Source organism: Callorhinchus milii, unplaced genomic scaffold, assembly GCF_018977255.1.
Source record: "Callorhinchus milii isolate IMCB2004 unplaced genomic scaffold, IMCB_Cmil_1.0 Scaffold5, whole genome shotgun sequence".
NCBI lineage: Eukaryota > Metazoa > Chordata > Chondrichthyes > Chimaeriformes > Callorhinchidae > Callorhinchus > Callorhinchus milii.
Window position 1 is genome coordinate 11,630,041 of NW_024704746.1, and position 19,545 is coordinate 11,649,585.

At 40.0% G+C, this 19,545-nt stretch overlaps 2 protein-coding genes across 2 annotated transcripts in view; one reads left to right on the forward strand and one right to left on the reverse strand.

Annotated features, from left to right (window-relative positions):
* Window positions 1-222: 222 nt before the first annotated feature.
* Window positions 223-3,031, reverse strand: glrx2 (glutaredoxin 2). The gene is made up of 3 exons (XM_042334970.1): window positions 2,846-3,031; window positions 2,185-2,361; window positions 223-357 (listed from the first exon to the last, which is right to left on the reverse strand). Exons 1-3 carry the CDS (start codon window positions 3,029-3,031, stop codon window positions 223-225), a joined length of 498 nt encoding a protein of 165 aa, XP_042190904.1.
* Window positions 3,032-5,691: 2,660 nt separating this feature from the next.
* The window catches only part of cdc73 (cell division cycle 73, Paf1/RNA polymerase II complex component, homolog (S. cerevisiae)), a 111,308-nt gene continuing 97,454 nt past the window's right edge, over window positions 5,692-19,545 (forward strand). Inside the window, exons 1-7 of the mRNA XM_007895671.2 lie at window positions 5,692-5,878; window positions 11,078-11,183; window positions 13,231-13,300; window positions 14,202-14,264; window positions 14,365-14,417; window positions 15,893-15,981; window positions 18,462-18,678. Of these exons, the coding sequence (XP_007893862.1) occupies window positions 5,748-5,878; window positions 11,078-11,183; window positions 13,231-13,300; window positions 14,202-14,264; window positions 14,365-14,417; window positions 15,893-15,981; window positions 18,462-18,678 (729 nt within the window). The 5' untranslated portion in view covers window positions 5,692-5,747. The remainder of the gene's footprint in view (window positions 5,879-11,077; window positions 11,184-13,230; window positions 13,301-14,201; window positions 14,265-14,364; window positions 14,418-15,892; window positions 15,982-18,461; window positions 18,679-19,545) is intronic.

A 19,545-nucleotide genomic window follows, 5' to 3' on the forward strand; every position in this document is an offset into this window, starting at 1 on the left:
GTTTAGGAGCACTGTAGAAAAGTGCTTGAAAACGATTTACCCACCATCTGAGGAATGATGTGGGGAGAAATATCATTGATATAATATGGGCAGAAGAGAAACTGGATCTGTACATTCAATTATATTAGCTGTTTTATAAGTAATCTTATAGATGAACCTGAAACTGCACAATTTATTTCAAGTATGCTGGGCAGAGAGAAGGAAGCAGGCATTTCACATTAACTAATGTTTGTTAGTTTTCTCATCGCAGCGGGTAGCACACTTCATGATCAGTGCCAGAAGTTCACCTTTCTTGTACAAATCAATTGTCTGTTGAGCACCACCGATGCAAACTCCATTCACAAACACTCTTGGAACCTGTACAAACAAAAAACGTTGGGGGTGAACTTGGTTGCTGCTTAACCTTGCAACTGTACTAAACTCTAATTTACTTAATTTACTGATGCCTTGTTCCCTCAGTTGAATATGCCTGACATGTTCAGATCTAATGCAGTGTTATTGTTTGCACACCAGTGCAACATTACAGCACAGATTGGGCACATCTACCAAGCAAATTGACTTCCAGAAACATAGGTAAGTGAAATGACCTGAGTGGTGTTTAATGCATCCCTGATTTCATTTCTGCTGAAAGACTATTGCCGCAGTCACAAATATACAGTATCCCTAAGATTAAAGTTACCAGGTTTGCAAAGTTGTTTAATTAAATAACGGCTTAGAAAATGGTAGAAAAAGTAGATGCCAACTAACAATGGGTTATCATTGCAAACAGACAATATTTGACCAGAATACAGGTGATCAAAGAGAAAATGACCAAAAACAGAACAAACTAATTCTACTTTTTGTTTTAAAAATGTTTCTGAATATTGTTATTATTTTATGCATTCTAGTCATAGCAGCTTCCACTTTGAATGGATTGCCACACTATTCTGGTCTCATTATTACTACCATTTCTGCTGTTGCTGATTCCTTCTTGATACAAGAAGTGTTTTGCTTTACTTCATACGTTCAGGAGATACTAGATAACAGGACATGCTCGCATGAGTTCTTGTGTATAAGTTCTGTGCATTTTAGAATGTCTTGTCACAATTGTAATAGTTTCTCCTGATAGATTTTGTACAATTATTTGGATTTCCTTCAAACATTTGAAGCTTGTTTCCCTTTTGGAGCTAGACTATTCTCATCTTGGTCTCATTTGATCTATTTATCTATCCCCGGCTCCGAGTCAGGCTCTGCCACTGTTAAGTGCACTGTTGTTTATATTCAAGGACTGTAGCTGAAACGTCATAAATATAAAAGGTTCAAAAATATAAGACCAATTTTTTTCCTCCTCTGCTAAAGGCAGCAACTCAAGCTGGGCAAGCCTTTCACAGGTGGTGGCAGATTACTTGCCCAAATGATCAATCTTTATACTCCAGACTGTGAGCATGCTATTCCGCCTGCAAAACCATGCTGTGTCTGCCTTCACTCCCTATGCACTTCAACAGGTGTCACTGGAGAGCAATTTAGTACAAGAACGCATCCAAATTGTTTTCCCAGGGATACCAAACAACATTTACAACCTCAAAACCATTAAAGCATTGTAACTGGGAGTTAAATTAGAGTTGGTCAGAGTAGCTTATGTTCCATTTTTTTCTTCCCTCCACTACTGCTTTGCAGGGTACTTTGGTGATACGTAAAACTTAGGGTCACTTTGCTATCTGATGGGCTTATTTTAAATTCCATTATTCTAATTCATGTGAATAATTTCAATGTGAATATAATTGTGAGAGTTTCTTTTAAAGTCAACGAGCATTCAGCTATAAATCTAAATCTTGCTTCTACTACACTTCATGTTGATGTGAAATATCACAAAAGATAATGCTGAAACACATAGATTATAGTTTCTGTTTATCTGCATGTGTAGATGCATGCAAATGGTATACTAAAACGAGGAGAAAAATAAAGTTAACAAATTGAAAGATATATTCCAATAAGACCTTGTCTAACTAACATGGTCCTGATTTCTTAATTTAAGATCCTCTTGAGATTGTGCCCTTCAGTCTTATTGATTATGAGGGGTGGAGAAAGTAGAATTAGCTGTTGACTTTTCTTTTTTGGTCAGCTGGATGTCTGACACATGTGGAAACGAATCACTATGCTCAAAAGTATCCAAACCAGACTGAGAGTGCTAAGTAGATGACTTACTGTCCTTGAACCAGTTAGAATTCCAAGAGTATGTTGCAGAAAACAACCATCTTCGCGCTCATCTATCTCGACCACTCTGTAACTGACTTTCATTGCTTCAAATACATCCTTTGCCTTTACACAGAAGGGACAGCTTGTCTTGGAAAATATCACTATACAGTTCCGTTTAACTAAATCCTGAAATAAATAGATTCAAATTAAAAGTGAATATAGTATTGCTTCATTTTATTCATCTAATCTATCCATAATTATTTTTTTAACTGACTTTTTTTTGCACGAGCATTATTACAAATGTTTTAATGATAACCACATTCAATTCGATTTTTCTATTGATCCCAATAGAGATAGCACATACATAACTTCAATTATACAGTCATTTCACTTTACAGTACATTCTGCAAAAAAAAAGGGGCAGAAAGAGGGCCAAGGGCGGAGGGATCGAGGGAGATTGTTCCAGAGTTTTGGGGCGTAGTGGCTGAAAGCGCGGTGGGGCGGAGGGCGCGAGGGAACCTCTCTCAAGACACCTCAAAAGAAATTCATGACATGTCCTTCAGCTGTTACAGGAACACCATTGATCGTGCGACACAGGACGGTCAACGAAACATTAATTACGGAAAGCGGGCGTGTAACATTTCCAATTTTAGAACTGAAGGCAACTCACTTCGATAAATTTGGAAATAGAGTCCTTAGGTCGTGCTGATCGTTGAACTACTATTGCTTTATGATTCTTTTTTTTGGACACAAAGTGTCCCATTCCTGCGAAAGGGAGATTCCAGTCCGCAAACTGGAACCAGAACACACATTCAGAGAAGAAGTGCCAATAAGTTACATCATCAGCATATAACATTTTCGTTCTCTTTTCCTTTCGATGCAACCGACATATGCAGCCTTCTTCCCGTAACTCAGCTTTACGTGTACTTTTTAATCCCTCCGATTTGGGTTCGTTCGTTTTGGGGGGGGGGGTCATTTTGACAACACGTGTAAAGGAGGACTCGCGGCCACGCATGTTGCAGAGAGGTTTGCTCAATGCTGGGGTGTGTGTGTGGATAATCCCGTAACCACCACGTGAAGTCAAGTGAAGTGTGTGTGTGTGTGTGTGTGTGTGTAGTGGTGGGGGTGGTGGGGAGGGGGAGACCGCTATTGAATGATTTGCACCTTGCACTGGACAAATCCACCCCCCACCCAGAAATGCAAAGTCAGTCCCAAAGACTGCAGTTAAGGTTGGCAGGTGTTGTACCCAGGATGGGGTGGGGTGGGATGGGGTGGGTGAGGAGCTCAGCGACCTGTTTCGATGGGATTGAGATTGAGCGCTGATTTCTACTGTGAAGTTGTCCTGAATGAAGAGCTCGAGTTACGCGTCTCCTCCGGTGTGTTGTGTGTGTTGCCAACCGACGTCACAATGGCCATCAGTGTATCCATGTCACCCTGACACTGACGCCTCAACCGCATCGCTTTGCTTTGGCCTTTGCCACAGAACAGAGCCATTCCAACTGAACCCATGCGAATGGCAAGGATTATTATTATTGTTGTTGTTGTTGTTGTTATTTAAATGCAAAGTCGAAATGCAGACCGGATTCAAAGCGTTGGGGTGGGCTGGGTCATTCATTCAGTCCGGCACGAGTCCCCTTTGTTTTGTCATTTAGGCGGACGTTCAGATCCCCTTTCGAACAATAAGTTATGTTTTTTTTAAAACCATGTCATTCATATTTAGCCTCAAAGCGCTCCATTAAGTTTACGTGAAGTGTACTGAATACTGTTATCTATTTGTTGGAAAACGCTGCAATCCAAATTTATGCACAATCCCATCAACTGCCGGGTCATACTAAATGTCATTGTCAGTACAATATAGAAATAAAAAGGGAGTATATCTGGAGAAGGATTGCACTCGGAAAGTTAAATCTTTGTTTTTAGTTTTCAAGCCTGCTGGATTTTGCCTACATTGTCTGATTTTAATTCATTGTTACTTGTTATGTTTGGCGTTTCCCAGAGTTTGTTAACCATAGGCTAAGATTGTCCTGTAGCTCAGTGGTTAGAGCACTCACCCCTCAAGCGAGAAACCTGAGTTCGATGTCCAGCAGGGCAAAACCTTGGGCAAGTTTCCTTACTCCACATGCCTAATAATAATTTCTCAAGAGAAAAATAATAAATTGGTCACTTCAATCCACGATTGTTTGTGGGACACTGCTATGCGCAATTGGCTGCCACGTTTTACCCACAAAATATACAGTCAATTCACTTTACAGTATATTCTGTGAAGCGTTTTGAGACGTCTTGAAGACGTGAAAAGCGCTTTAACAAATGCAAGGATTATTATTATTAAGATATTATTTGGCTGTTATGAGCTGTTTCTCATGGACTTGCCTGGCTCAGGAAATACGCTACCGAGGCCACAGGTTGGCTCGATTCTGACATTCTGTTGCCAAACCTGTCACCTTGGAGCCAGTTCAGTCATACGTGCGGTAGTTGCCTTGTGTGTGTGTGTGTGTGTGTGTGGGGAGGTGCAGGGAATAGGTACAAAAGTTTGCTCTGGGATCCCTACATTGTACTAGACGATGACACTAAACCTTATCACTAGATCTCCCAACAGTGCCCCTGACTGCTTACCTATCCCCCCATCCCCTCCTCAGTCAAGAATCTGATATAGATATCGAATGCAATAACAAGATTACATTTGTATAGCGCCTTTCACGTCGAGAGGACGTCCCAAGGCGCTGGACAGAGTACAGCATTTCAGACCCGAGCTGGGGTTGGGGGGTTAAGGGAGGGGTGGGGAAGGGGGTGGCCGATGGCATGGTCGAAGAGGAGGGTCTTGAGGCGGGACTTGAAGGAGGCTAAGGAGCTAAATGCAATAGGGGATGGTTTTCCGGGAGTAATAGCGCCTTCCAAAAAAATAATAATAAATTGGCCACTTCAGTGTCAGTTCACTTTACAGTACATCCTGTGAAACGCTTTTCGAGACATCTTGAAGACGGTGACGAGGGGCAAGAATCATTATCAAAACGCAAAGCACTGCAGCTGCTGGGAATCCGAAACGAAAACAGAAGTCGCCGGGAACGCTCAGCGGGTCAGGCGGCGTCCACGGAGAAAGGGGCCAGTGAGTCGAAACGTTCCGGGTCCCAACGACCCTTCGCCCATCCAGAAATACGCCAACGGGCGGTCAGTTCACTTGACAGCCCCCCCCCCCCCATTGGGCGAAGGGCTTCGAGAGGGGGTCGAGAAGACGTGAAAAATCGCTGAGCGCCAGTGCGTGGGTCGAGGAGGACCAGGTTCCCCCCCTTTGGGCGAGATCTCCCGGCCCAAGAACTGTTAGCATCGTGACTGTTGGTGTTGTCCTGTTGCCATCCCTCATCTCACCAGACACCAGCGACCACTGTGGGCACAGCTGAGCATTTGCCCCCCCCCGGAAGCCACGTGCACGCATGCGTCTGCCGCTCAGGCCCCGCCCCTTGGCTCATGATTATTTCAGGCGTCCTGCGCGGGCAGCCGCGGCGCTGCCGCGAGGACCTCGTTGTTAGGAGGCCGCCGCTGCTGCCGCCGCCGCCGCCGCCGGAGCGCGAGGCAAGATGGCGGACGTGCTGAGTGTACTGCGCCAGTACAACATCCAGAAGAAGGAAATCGTGGTCAAGGGAGACGAGGTCATCTTCGGCGAGTTCTCCTGGCCCAAGAACGTGAAGACCAACTACGTGATCTGGGGGTGAGTTGGCGAGCCGGGAGCGGAGGGGAGGGGAGGGGAGGGGAGCGGAGCTGTGGCTCGGCCGGGGCCGGGGCCTGGGTTTGGTCCCGCTCTCTGCTCTGCTCTGCTCTGGTCGGGCTGACAGTTGAGCGGAGTTTGAAGCGGGAGGACTGTTATGTTTTGAGGGCGCAGGAGAAGGAGCAGCTTGTGTGGCTCCTCCTGCCGCTGGCAACCACCGCAGCCACTGTTTGCGTGGGTCTGCCATGACCGCCTCGCTTTTATTATTATTTTTTGTTGAGGGGGTGTTGTCTCTCTCTGTCTCTCTCCCTCTCCCCCCCTCCCTCCCCCCGGAATACCTGAACGTTGTTGACTATTCTTCCTTTAAAAAGATCTCTCTCTCTCTCTCTCTCTCTCGCACACTTTTTCTACCTCAAGGGTTTGCCGCTGTACTTGTTGGGGATGTGTTCTTTTATTTTTATGTGCAAACTTTTCCCCTGTTTCGCGTTGCTTTTTTTTTCCCTCTCCTTTTCGGAGAGCCAAAAAGTTTAGCTTGACTTTCGGGTCGCTCGCGTCCTGTCTTTTAACAACCCAGAGCGAGTCTTCCCTGGGTTTTTCTGTCGTTGACTTGCTCCCTCCCAAGCCTGAAAGGTTTTCATCAACCCGCTGTGTCAAATGTTTCGTCGAGTGGAGATGTATTGCGGCGTTACGCTGCGATGGAACTGATGTTAAACTCTCGCCAACGCAAATTTCCAACATTAACCGGCATGAACCTTCCACACAAATCCAGGAATATCTGATTCTTAAAGCCTAGGCACTGAACTTTGCTGGCACATGAGGAGGGCGAGCTATTATTGATGGCGTCGATTGAACGCCGAGTGTTTCTCTGATGCAGTTTGAGGGCAACCTTTCATTCTATGATTTCCTGCTTATTGTCGCTGGCAGGGGAAACTAGTGGGTGAAAAAAAACCCATAATAAATTGGTCATTTTCAATCTACGACTGTTTGTGGGACATTGCTGTGCGCAATTGGCTGCCCCCTTCGCCCACAAATGTACAGTCAATTCACTTTACAGTGTGTACTGTGAAGCGCTTTAGGACGTCCTCCCGACGTGAAAAGCGCTATATCAAATGCAAGGATTATTATTATTATATGGATTTCTGGAGCAGTTTATTCTCGGCCAGATTGTGCAATGTCGAATAACAGTTATTGGGTGATCTCTGAGATTTAGGTAAGTGAAGGTCGGGTTCCTAAAATAAATTCTGAAGGAGCATTGAGTTAGGTGTGGCAGGTGACATCCCGGAGAGATAATATTAGGACCATATCTAATGAAATCCTTTCTTTATCCCAAACACTGCCTTTTAAATTGAAGTGTGAGTATTCAGTGTTGTATTTACAACACACTTAAACACACAGTATCCAGTAACCAATCTGAATAATTTCAAAATTGTGCAGAGGATTTCAGAATAGTTTCCATAATGATTTAAAACTGCACAAAATAACTTTGCATCTTTATTTGAAGCTGCCGTATACTTAAAACTTGTGTTATTTAATTTTAATAAAAACTGAATGGGTTTATCATCTTGGAAACCTGGTTTGAGACAAATCTAGATAGATATTGGATCAAAGTTTCATTTGCTGACCACCACGCATAAGAGATTTAGAGCAATGTTCACCTAGGTCTTACTGTGCAAAATTGGTTGCAATTTAGTCCAAATTGGCAGTCTTGCTCACAAGCAAGGATGATTGATGTGGGAAATGGATAACAGGGAACATGTAAAGTAGATGATCTTCTGTGGTTGATGTTTAGGCATGTTGCTGGGTCAGAGAGAGAACTTTGTATACTATCTGGACTATTTCATAGAGATAATGTTCAAAAGTGGGAAAGCAGTAGTATATACATTTCTTGCTTTTATGCTTAAAATGTTCAAGGTGTATAACTGACTTTATAGTAGATTTAAAAAGTCCTTTTTTGTAGAACCATCTGTTCTATAGATGTTCCTGTGATGTGTAGTTTCAGGAATTGTCAGGTTGTGCACTTTATACAATATAATTATACAATATTTTTTCTTCCAAATTCATTCTATGAATGGTGTTGTAAATTGTAGTGAAAGAGAATGTTCAGGTATAACTAATGCAATTTAGTGTTTTTTGTAAACTTCCTTTGTTTAAAATTGTAATTCAGATATTATGAACTAAAACATTCAATTAAAACAGGCACAACATTTATTTCTCACCTGTCAACAAGAGTCAATCCCAAAATAGAGTAGGTGGAGTATTTCTGGTTAAAAGACAAACATTTGGTATAGTTATACATGTGGCACTGCAAAATTAAGCTGGGAACAGATTTCTTCATGTTATTTACTCTCGTTTTTGCTATCCTTTGCTGTCAGGTTTCTGCTGGGAAAACAGATGGGTCTTACTCAATACGTTTACCTTTCTCTATAATGCCACCATGGAACACTGAGTCTACTGGGTACTGTTGGTTGTGTACTGCATGTGATGTGCTGTAGAAGGGCTTAAGATTAATTTGAGAGTTCTGGTCTGTCAGGGGTACACATGTTGTAATGGCACCCATATTTTTTAAAAGTGCTTGAACAATACCATAACTGTAAGTGACAGGCTGATGATTATCTACTTGGAAAGCTTGCATTGCTGAGAATTTAGCCAGTTTACTTCCATTTCATTTTCAAATTGGATTGCCCAGAAGTCCTGATGTATGTTTTACTGTGTTCATATTAAATGTGGACCCGATCCTTCTTTGTGTGAAGTTACTTTATTTGCATTATGTGACATTGTCAGAGGATTGAGCTCTTTGGTGCTTGTGATAGAGTAAACATTCAACTGTATAGTTTTTCTTTCTGAAGATAAAACCATAGGTTCTTAAGAATATTAAAGTTGCAATGGCCATTTATGTTTTACACATTTCTACATGTCCTGAGAAACAGTTCTGAATAAAATATTTCTAAAGTCAACCTGTAAGTCAAATTGTGGAGTCCTGTAGCTCAGTGGTTAGAGCACTCGCTTTGCAAGTGAGAGACCTGAGTTCAATTCCAGGCAGGGCGAAACCTTGGGCAAGTTTCCTTACTCCACACGCCTAATAATAATCCCTCCAAAACAAAATAATAATAATCCCTCCAAAACATTTTCAATCTACGACTGTTTGTGGGACACTGCTGTGCGCAATTGGCTGCCGCGTTCGCCCACAAATATACAGTGAATTCACTTTACAGTATATTCTGTGAAGCTCTTTGGGACGTCTAGAAGACGTGAAAAGCACTATATCAAATGCAAGGATTATTATTATTAAATTCATTCCTGTAGATACATCTTTGTGTGCTGGCAGTCTGTATACTTGAGGTACCTATCTCAGTTCCTTGCCCTTGAGTTCTGTTTCATTGTTGGTATCGAAAGTGGAAATTACTGGTTACCATTCAACTCTTATCTAAGAAAATTAAGAAAATGGCTTCTCTCTCTCATATTGTGTCTCCATATTACACATTTAATTGTGGTCACTGCGTACTTAAATGTAGTTCCTAAGCACTTTGCAATTAAAGTTACGTAGGCACTTGCTCATCCTTCTGAAGCCAGTAGTGATCAAGTATGAATAGGAAATGCGGCATAAAGACTAACATTAATGTTTTGTCTCAACAAGGAGCTGCTTGGTTGTCAGCTGTGAGCTCTGTTGGTGACCATCTCTTATAGGATGTGACATAGATCTGAATTCTATAGGTTGTGACATTAATCTGAACCTCCATGTTTGGTGCTGAATCAGAGACGTCTGTGAGGGACAGAAACATTTCATTTCTTCCCAAAAAGCATGAAAAAGTGGCTGACCTTTGCATTGTCAGGTTGCCACCCGTCCGGCGTGGAGGGTGCTATATAAATCCAAGTTGTTGTTGTTGCCACTGATGCCCCTTCCTTCACAAAGTGACAGAGATGGAGTGATGAATAGGTACATCAACTTTGGTTTCTGCTTCTGATGCATAATCTAGCAGCTTGTACTTTAAGTGGGCATCTTTGGATAGAGGTTCGGAAAGCGGTTAAGCTTAGTTATGGAGGAACACACACCCACACTGATGCTCCCTGCTTTGGTTTACCACAACAACTTGCAATAGTATACAACAACAACAAAATTACATTTATAGAGTGCGTTTTCATGTTAGGAGGACGTCCCAAAGCGCTGAACAGTCATATATAGCACCCATCATGTGGGGTAACGTCTTGGAGCACTTAACAGAAGTGAAGCTTGTCGCTGAGCTGAGGGGGACTGTAGGCATGGTCAAAGAGGAAAGTCTTCAGATATGATCTGAAGATGGAAGGAAGAATCTTAATTTTTCATTTAAGTGAAAAATGAGCGCTTGGGCAGGATACCAGCGATTTGCTGCCTTTGGCACGTTGCCTGCCATGAGTTTCTGGCTCAGGCAAGAAGTGGAGAAAAATAGACAAGTGCACAGCAAGTGAACAGAAGCTGCTTTCAAATTATTGCAATAGTCCAGTACAGTGTGTGCTGCTAAGAAAGTCTTTGCTACAAAATGGCTATGTGGACCAAGCAATATGGCCCTTTTTTTTTGAAAAAAGGGTCTCTTAATATTAATGTTGTCAAATTTCAAACTGTTTAATGATCCTTTAATACTACAGTGGCACTTCAATGAGAAGTTATGATGGCACTTCTCTGTGGAATAGGCTCCAGACAAAATTCACAATATTAACGATGACTAATTGGCAGTTGAATAACTGCATTTGCACAAGTTTGAGAAACAGTTGCAGAAGCCATGAAAGCAGCTCCTAGATGGTGTTCTCCAGTATTTGATGAAGTATCTAGTGCAGACTACCATCTGAAATCTACATTGGTGGGCTCAGAGATTACAACCTCACTTTCAGCTGTTTCCTATAGAGGAAAATGTTTGGCAAGGTGGATGTGGTTCTGAAGCAATGAAACATTACAGTGTTGCTGTTGAAGCGGGAAATGTGTTTTGTGGCAGTGCTGCATTGCTGGCATATGTTGGCTGGATAAATGATTTTTTTTAGTGGAAGTAAGAAGTTACTTTTGAATTTCTTAGATTTTGCCTTCTGAAATTTCCGCAGTACATTATGCTAAAGCTGACTTGCATTAAAGAGTTTCAGAGCTTGCAATATATCTGGGATCCAGTCAAAACTGATTTATACATACTTCTGTCCCTTTCTCCACTAATTCTATTCATATTTTTTTTCCTCCTATAGGACTGGCAAGGAGGGACAGCCAAGAGTGTATTATACTTTGGACTCCATTTTATTCCTGCTAAACAATGTTCATCTTTCTCATCCTGTGTATGTGCGTCGAGCTGCAGTAAGTATAAATTGGTTGTAAACTTAAAATATAACTTGGAGAAGTACTGTCTTGTTTTTAGTTACTCATCTGGGAAACAAAGTTGTCAAGTTTTTAATTCTTTAGAAAGAGTGACGAGAGGAACAAACCAGGGGATAGAAGGTATGAACTTTCAACGTATAGCAATTAGGCCAACTTTTCTCTCGGGTTGAAAATGCTGAGCTGGCTAAATGTTTTTGACATCACAGCAGGATTAAATGCTGAAGATATCAGCAAGGCTCTTCTAAGTATGACTTGAAAATGGAGAATTTGTGAATAGATCAATAAAGAGAAATGTTAAAGATTGCAACTGATGGGAATGGGTAGCATAAGTTAGCGAATTGGAAAAAGGGAAGTGCAGGTTGATGGGAGACGATATATTATTACTGCAATAATTTTAAAGTCTAGTGAATGCTAAAATGTGTTGGACCTTATGCTAATTGAAACCTTACCATATGCCTTTGTCGGCAGTTTAATGCTTTAAATTTGGATTATCGTTGAGTTTTTAGCAGCCCTTGTTCATTCGAACTTGGTTTGCTTGCTTTTTGGGGCCAGTGGAGAACAAAAGCACAAAAATGTGGAGAGGGAAATTGGAATATAAATACATTGCAAACACCATTGCTGCTTTCTATTTCAAACCTCATGGCATAATCTTTGAAGTAATCTTGATTAGCTGACTTTTAGTGGATAGCTAATATATTCAAAGCAAATGAGTAATAGTTCATTCTTGTGGGTCCTGTGATTTTATTTAAAAGAAGCACTGAATCAATCAAGTCGTCAAACCAGAGAGGTAGTGGAATACTTTTAGAAACTTGATGTATTTTTAATGAACCATACATTAGAGAGAGGATGATCTTACTCACTGAGACCTAAATTACTTGCATTTCCATATATATTTCACAGTTGTGATGAAGGTTATACTATAATTAAGAACACACTATTTACCAGAGTTTGTTCTCTTTGTCAGAAAATATTTGGTCTTTGGATCCTGTTTTGTATATTTAGAGCTTGTGTATCATTTCTGCTGAGTTGCAACTAAATTCTATACAAGCTTTTAACTTGGATCCTGTTTGTGCTTTCCGAGAATCTCTTAAAGTGATTACAAATTAAGAAAATCTGGACCTACATCCTAGTCTTTAACTAATAATATAGTAGTTTTGATTGTGATAATCATATTGGAGCTGTATGTTTTGTGGATAATTTACTGCATTCAATGTAAACACTGGTCAGAAGTGTTCCGAGTATAGTGTTAGCAAAAGCAAATGCATTGTATTACAGAATTGTGAAAGAATGAAGATGCAAATTGTTTCCATAGTTAAACCATTTTTTGTGTTTTTAAATAAAAGCTTCACTTGCTGAAATGAGGTTTACTTGGAAATATTAAGAATTTATGGGCCACTGTTAACCAAATTTGCACAAAGCTGAGAAGTGTTAAGTAGATGTTTCTGACTTAAAATAATTACCTCTGAATTACATGTAGAGAAACAAAGGTAATAAGAAGGCAGCAGTTTTAAATTTGGATTGATGCAACTTACATCACCTTTCCACGGGTGCTGCACATAATCAATGAATGCTTTAATTATCCTGGTTTATTTTTGTTAAAATGAGAGGCTTTGTTGAGCCTTATTAGAGTTTAGAAAAAGGCAGTACAGACAATATAGGATCCAAACAAGACATGTAAGTTACCTGCCATTGATTTGTGTGTGCTGGTCTGCTTTTGTAATACAACATTCCATTTTTAAGTGAGTTTGTTTTGCTAAAATCAGTTCTAAGTTATATTGAACCAATTAACTATGTTGCACTGACTACCAGTCATTCCGATTATGGCCACTCAGAAAAAGACAAAGATTATTAAACAAAGATAGGAGGCACATTTCTGAAGGATATCGAGAGGGCTTGCATTGGGACTAGAATTGCTTCAATTGCTTAATTGAAGGATCTAGTGGAGATTCAATTTTTGTTCTTTTTCAACTTCATTAAACTATACATTATTACACAGTTCAATGATGAAACTTTTTTTGTAAAATAGACAGAGAATATTCCTGTGGTCCGAAGACCAGACAGAAAAGGCCTTCTTAGCTACTTAAATGGTGAAACGTGTAAGTATGAGTTTAAATAATGCACGTTATGCATGCTTTGCCATGTAAAGTGAATGCTTGCTATGACTGGATGGGGCAACCATTTGACCAAAATGGCTGTGAAAAGCCCAATTGTTGAAGCAACTGAGCTTGTAGCAATTCTTATGTGTATATTGAAATTGAAACAACTTGCTCTTTATTTTATTGTGACCTTTAATGGCTTGCTACAGTTTGTTTTTGGTAGCCCCAAATTGAGAAATTGGGATTGAAAAGGGGGTCAGAATAAACTTTTACATTATTCAGTGAAGTCTGGTTCTAAAATGATGTAAATTATTAAATATGTATATATTATCCTGTGTATACATACCAGTTCATTTATCATAGGAAATCATCCATTTATATAGTCTACACCAGTAAAAATCTCTTTATAGAAAATTGAGCAAAGCTTTTTTTATTCTTTTCTATTTTGCATTATTTAGTAGTTTCTCAAAATTGTGTAATCCTGGTATTGTTGATGCTCTGATTCAGTTAATATAAAGGATTCCTGTTATCCCATGACTTACAATTGTAACTGTGCTTCATTGGCAAACTGATAGCCGATGACACGGATTGAGAATTCTTAGTGACTTAATCTCCCTGCCCAATCTAGGTGCTGAGTCAAATCGTAGCATTCTTGCAGCTATCCTGACTAATTCAGCACAGATTGAATCCCTGACCCTTGTGGTCCTTGTGGCTCAGCAATTTACTGGCTAAATTGATCAGTGAAGGCAGTTACTTAATGAATAAAATAAACTTACAAATTGCAGTTATATAAAACACAGTGTAATTTGTTGATTCATTTTTAGATTGGATTTGAAAGGAGTTGCTAGGATTCATTTAATTAATATTTTCATGTCATTAATCTGATCTTTTACTTTCTTAGCGACATCCACCAGTATAGACCGAAGTGCACCTCTAGAAATTGGTTTGCAACGATCTACGCAAGGTATTTCAAGTTTTTGTTTGTTGAACACAAAGAATATTGGGTTAGTAATGTACAGAACACTTGTTCAATTACATTTTATTTGATTTTGTTAAACCAACAGTTAAAAGGGCAGCTGAAGAAATATCTTCAGAACTAAAGAAACCAAGGATAGAAGTAAGTGACTTACTTAGCATTAGCAATAGCAAATGCATTGTATTACAGAATTGTGAAAGAATGAAGATGCAAATAAGTAGAGGATCTACAATAAGTAGAGAATAAGTAGAGGATCTACAATAAGTTGCTATTCTGTTATCTATGTTCCCCTTTCTTCCCCACTCCTTCATTATAGTACTTCTTCCTTACGTTGACTGAGAGCAGGTACTCAGCACAGATTAGTGGTTAAACCTAAGACCATCCTTCTGTGGCACAACACCACAAGCATAAGTTTTTATCTCCCCATGGAAGGGAGTTTTTCATTTATCCTGCAAAAGGCATCTTACAATTGTCTTATTTTCAAATGCTGAGTTTCGCACTTCATTCTCGATAGAGACTATTTCTCTGAATCTTTTATGTTGTGTAGGTTTGTATTTAAATGATCATTATTTAGTATTGAAATATTCAAAAAGGGATAATGAGGTGGTAGGTTGTTGTAACAGATGGTTATGTTACATTAAATCAGCTGGGATGAGGCTCTTGCTGGACGATGAGTGATTCTCAAGTGGCGGTCCCGACACACGGGTATTGGACATACTGCAGCTCCAGTATTTTCATCCACTGGGACCATCTGGTGATAGTGGAGATGTCTGCCAGCAGAACTTGTTAGGCCACTATAGGCTGTCATTTTCACTGTGTTGCTCACAAAGGCAAAAGAGAAATGTAGCATTAAAGATTTAAGATTTTTCCAGCGCTTCATGCTTTGAAAGTTACAATTCTTTGTATTCATTTTTTAAATGCGTTTCATAATGGTATTGACCATCTCTTTCTCTTCTTCCATCCTCCCAATAAGATGTTTTATATATTCTATGAGTACAAGTATTGGATATCTAAGGTGGTTTTAAAAAACAATGGTTTGTGTGTTCAAATGCAGTGGCAGCATGGTTTGTTGATGCTATTTTCCTGACATTTAATTCTGGAAGCTGATCAAGAAGGGATTTAGCATGTTTTGAGAAAGAATGGGGTGGAAGAAGAAAACATTTTTAAAGTTTATCAGAATTTTTTTTGTCAGCTAGCTTGAACTGCTTATGAGAGAACTGAAATAACTTGAGATGATTAAAAGGGCCCCGATAGAGGCGTTTAAGATTATAAACCAAATGAATAGGGTGGACATTGATAAACTTTTTCCACTTAGCGATGAATCAAAAATAAGGGGGACTAAGTATACGATGACTAGCAGCTGGGAATATAGGAGGAACTTCTTTATGCAGAGAAAAATGAAACTGAAATTCGCTAAAGGAGGCAATGGATGAAGCAGAAATCAATGTACAGTAAGCGGAAACTTGGATCTGTATAGTAGGGGTTGAGGCTCTTGTCAAGTATGTCAGTGCATTTGGCATTTTGATTTGATTGGGTTGAATGGCCTGTTGGCTGTGCCATTCTTTGTCATACTTTACTGATTTGGAAAAATACGAAATGAGGTTTATTTTAATTAGGATGAAGAACGTGTACGGCTTGACAAGGAGCGTTTGGCAGCTCGTTTGGAAGGCCACAAAGAAGGCATTGTACAGACTGAACAGATCAGGTAAAGAGTGAGTCTTGCAGATGCATTTATGTAATAATTCTGCAGCAATTGATCTCTCTAGAAAGTTCTGAATTAAGTAGAAAGTTTGCTTGAACTTCATAGGTGATTGACGCTAACTGCATCTTTATTTTTTTCCATTGTCTGCATCTCTGCCTGTAAAGTCAATGAGATGGGAGAAGTGGAAGAGAACGAGAAGCCATATAATTCTGAATTTGAAGCTAACCAATGATTAGAAATTTTGAGACAAATACAATTAAAAAAAATTGTCACTTGCTTCAATGATGTAAGGATGAGATGACTATTTATTCCACAAAAACACTTATTAATATATTAATGCTTATTTGAATTAAACCTAATCTGGATTTTAATTTTTACATGTTTTGAAACTTGCTCATTTTCGCCTTTATTTTGTGCTGAATCGTATTGCTGGAGATTGAAAACCCGTTTCTGACCACATGGGATCAATGACAATAATAATAACCCTTGTGTTTGATAGAATAAAAATAATAATCCTTATGCTTGATGATAAAAATAATAATCCTTGTATTTGATATAGCACCTTATCACGTCTTCGGGACATCTCAAAGTGCTTCACGGAATATACTGTAAAATGAATTGTCTGTATATTTGTGGACAAAACGCGGCAGCCAATTGCGCACAGCGCTGTCCCACAAGCAGTCATGGATTGAGTGTCCAATTTCTTTTAAAAGGAATTATTACCCCTGGAAAAACGATCCCCCAATCGACTAACATCCGGGTTCTTATTTACTGCTAGGTAAACAGGCGTGTGGAGTAGGAAACTTGCCAACATTTTGCCCTGCTGGGAAACAGGAAACAGGGTCCCGTAGAGTCCTGCAGCTCAGTGGTTAGAGCACTCGCTTTGCAAATGAGAGACCTGAGTTCAATTCCAGGCAGGGCGAAACCTTGGGCAAGTTTCCTTACTCCACACGCCTAATAATAATCCCTCCAAAACAAAACAATAATAAATTGGTCATTTTCAATCGACGACTGTTTGTGGGACATTGCTGTGCGCAATTGGCTGCCGCGTTCGCCCACAAATGTACAGTCAATTCACTTTACAGTGTGTTCTGTGAAGCACTTTGGGACGTCCTCCCGACGTGAAAAGCGCTATATCAAATGCAAGGATTATTATTATTAAACAAGCCCAGGTCTCTCGCTTGCGAGGCGAGTCCTCTAACCACTGAGATACAGGACTCCACATGACAGTTTTGTCTACATTGGGAGGGCGTCTCGAAGCACTTCACAGGATATATTCTAAAGTGTTGTGGTTGTGAGTTTTGTAGGCTAAGTGAGATTTTGTGTATCACATAGGAAGACCTATACAGTTGCTAGGAAAGTTAATGAATTAGTCTAGTCAAAGGCACATTGTTCTTTGGACTAGAGGCAAAAACAAATCTAGACAGACAGTGAGAGCAACAGTGGCTACAAATGTGTATGTTGCAATTCTAATAATTCTTCTGAAATAATCAAGAAATCTCATCATGCACAAGGTTGCCAGCTTTGAGCTGGCGATGATTGTCAATTTCAAGCTGGATGTTCCTGCTCCCTTTTTTTAAAGACAATAAAATATTTGAATTTCAATCATATCTGCTGGTTTTTCTGTTTTCTTGGCTTATTGTTTATTTTAGTCACTGCTCCTATTTTTTATGAACTTTATACACGCAAATACATGTACAAGCATGTAGATCAGTTTCACAATGTATTTCTTGATGCACATTAGTTTCTGAGGCATTGTTGCACTGATCAGACAGAGAAACATAGTAATCTCACCACATGCTTCAATGGGTCTTGCTAAAAATATATTAAATTCATTAAATTTAGGTTTGGGAGAGTTGCACTAGGCATTGGTTCTGAATTCATACCAAGAACGAGAATGATTGAATTAAAATCAACTTCGTAGTGCGTCTGTAAATGTTCTTCCTATGCCATCTTGTGGCTAGTTTAAGCTTCTGCACTGTATACATGCCCACATTTTCTTGACTGTTTTAGGAATTGTTAATCTCCTAAAACTGCCAGGGTCTCAAAGAAATTTACTTTATAATGCCTTATTCTGACTGGTTAATCTCGTTGTTAGATGTCTGCATTTTTTTTGTTTTTTCCCTTCAAACGCAAGTAATTTTATAGTTAATCATGTAATGAAAGTATTTATGTAACTGACAGATGAGAAAACTCAAATAAATCTGTGGCATACATCACACAACGTCTCAAATGCGTTTTGGGGATAATTTTACCCCACTCCACCATCTCTCGATTTGATACCTGTTTTCCTTTTGCTTAGCGATGCAATCATTAAAATTCAACATTTGGGCTATAGTACTCCTACTAAAATTTAGCCTTTATTCTTCACAATGTACAAGAACCAATTAAGAAATTCAGGATAGTTCATATGGATTAATCTTTTCATTGTGGACGAAACCAGTGATGCGGCTTTTACTGTAAACCTAACTTTTGGGTTACAGATCGTTGTCAGAGGCCATGTCTGTGGAGAAGATTGCTGCCATTAAGGCTAAAATTATGGCTAAGAAAAGATCCACTATCAAGCCTGACTTGGATGATGATATTGCAGCTTTGAATCAAAGAAGTTTTGTGGACTCTGAGGTGGATGTAACCAGAGACATAGTCAGCAGAGAGAGAGTATGGCGAACAAGAACCACTATTCTCCAAAGCACCGGCAAAGTAAGTCTTCATTACCTGCAGCTTTGACCCTAATAATTCTTCAGCCATGTAAGAAAGTGACTGCTTCCTGTCAAGGATTGGAAAAAAAGGACATATTTTTCATCTTTGTAGTATTTATAAGAGGAGCTCTATCCCTTTTCAAGGGTATTTGTTTGGATAATCCACATAGATGTGAACTTCCGTAGAACAGCCATTCTCTTGATCGATTGTGTCCTCCTGGGCCAATAGAAAACTGGCTGCAATTTTTCAGCGGAATCTGCTCTAAACGGCCCCCCTCCACTCTAAACAGGCCCCCTCCTATAAACAGTGCTCTCAGCTATAAACCCGCTAAACAATGAAGTTTCTGGGATTCCGGCGGCTGTTTACCCGACGCTACTGCGGGTGGAGCAGCTCTGGATGTACATGCGGATTGTTGCGCAAGTGGAAAATGGGCTCGATCCACTCGGAAGCCACGCTCTTGAGATTCTCTGTGTGCGTCTCTCTAGGTATTTGTGAACGTCTGGTGTGTGTGTTGTCTATACATGCGTGTGCTTATGAGTGTCTCTGTGAAAATGAGTCTGTGGTTCTCCTCTGTCTGTATGTGCGTGTGTGGCTCTTTCTCTGAAAATACATGTCTCTCTCTGCCTCCCTGAGTGTGCGTCTCTTTGGGTCTCTATCTGTACTCTGCCGCGCCTTGAGAGGCAGGAGGTGGTGAGCTCCTGTCAGCCCTAGGTTAAGACAATGGTGTCTGTTCTTTGGCAGATTTTGTGACCCTTTGGGCCTGTGCTGGTGGTCCCCCCACCCCCCCCTTCCCCAAAAAACGGTCATCCAGTTTTAAAGAAGAAATTAATAAAAATGTTTTGCAACTGTTTTGCAATTGTGCTTTTT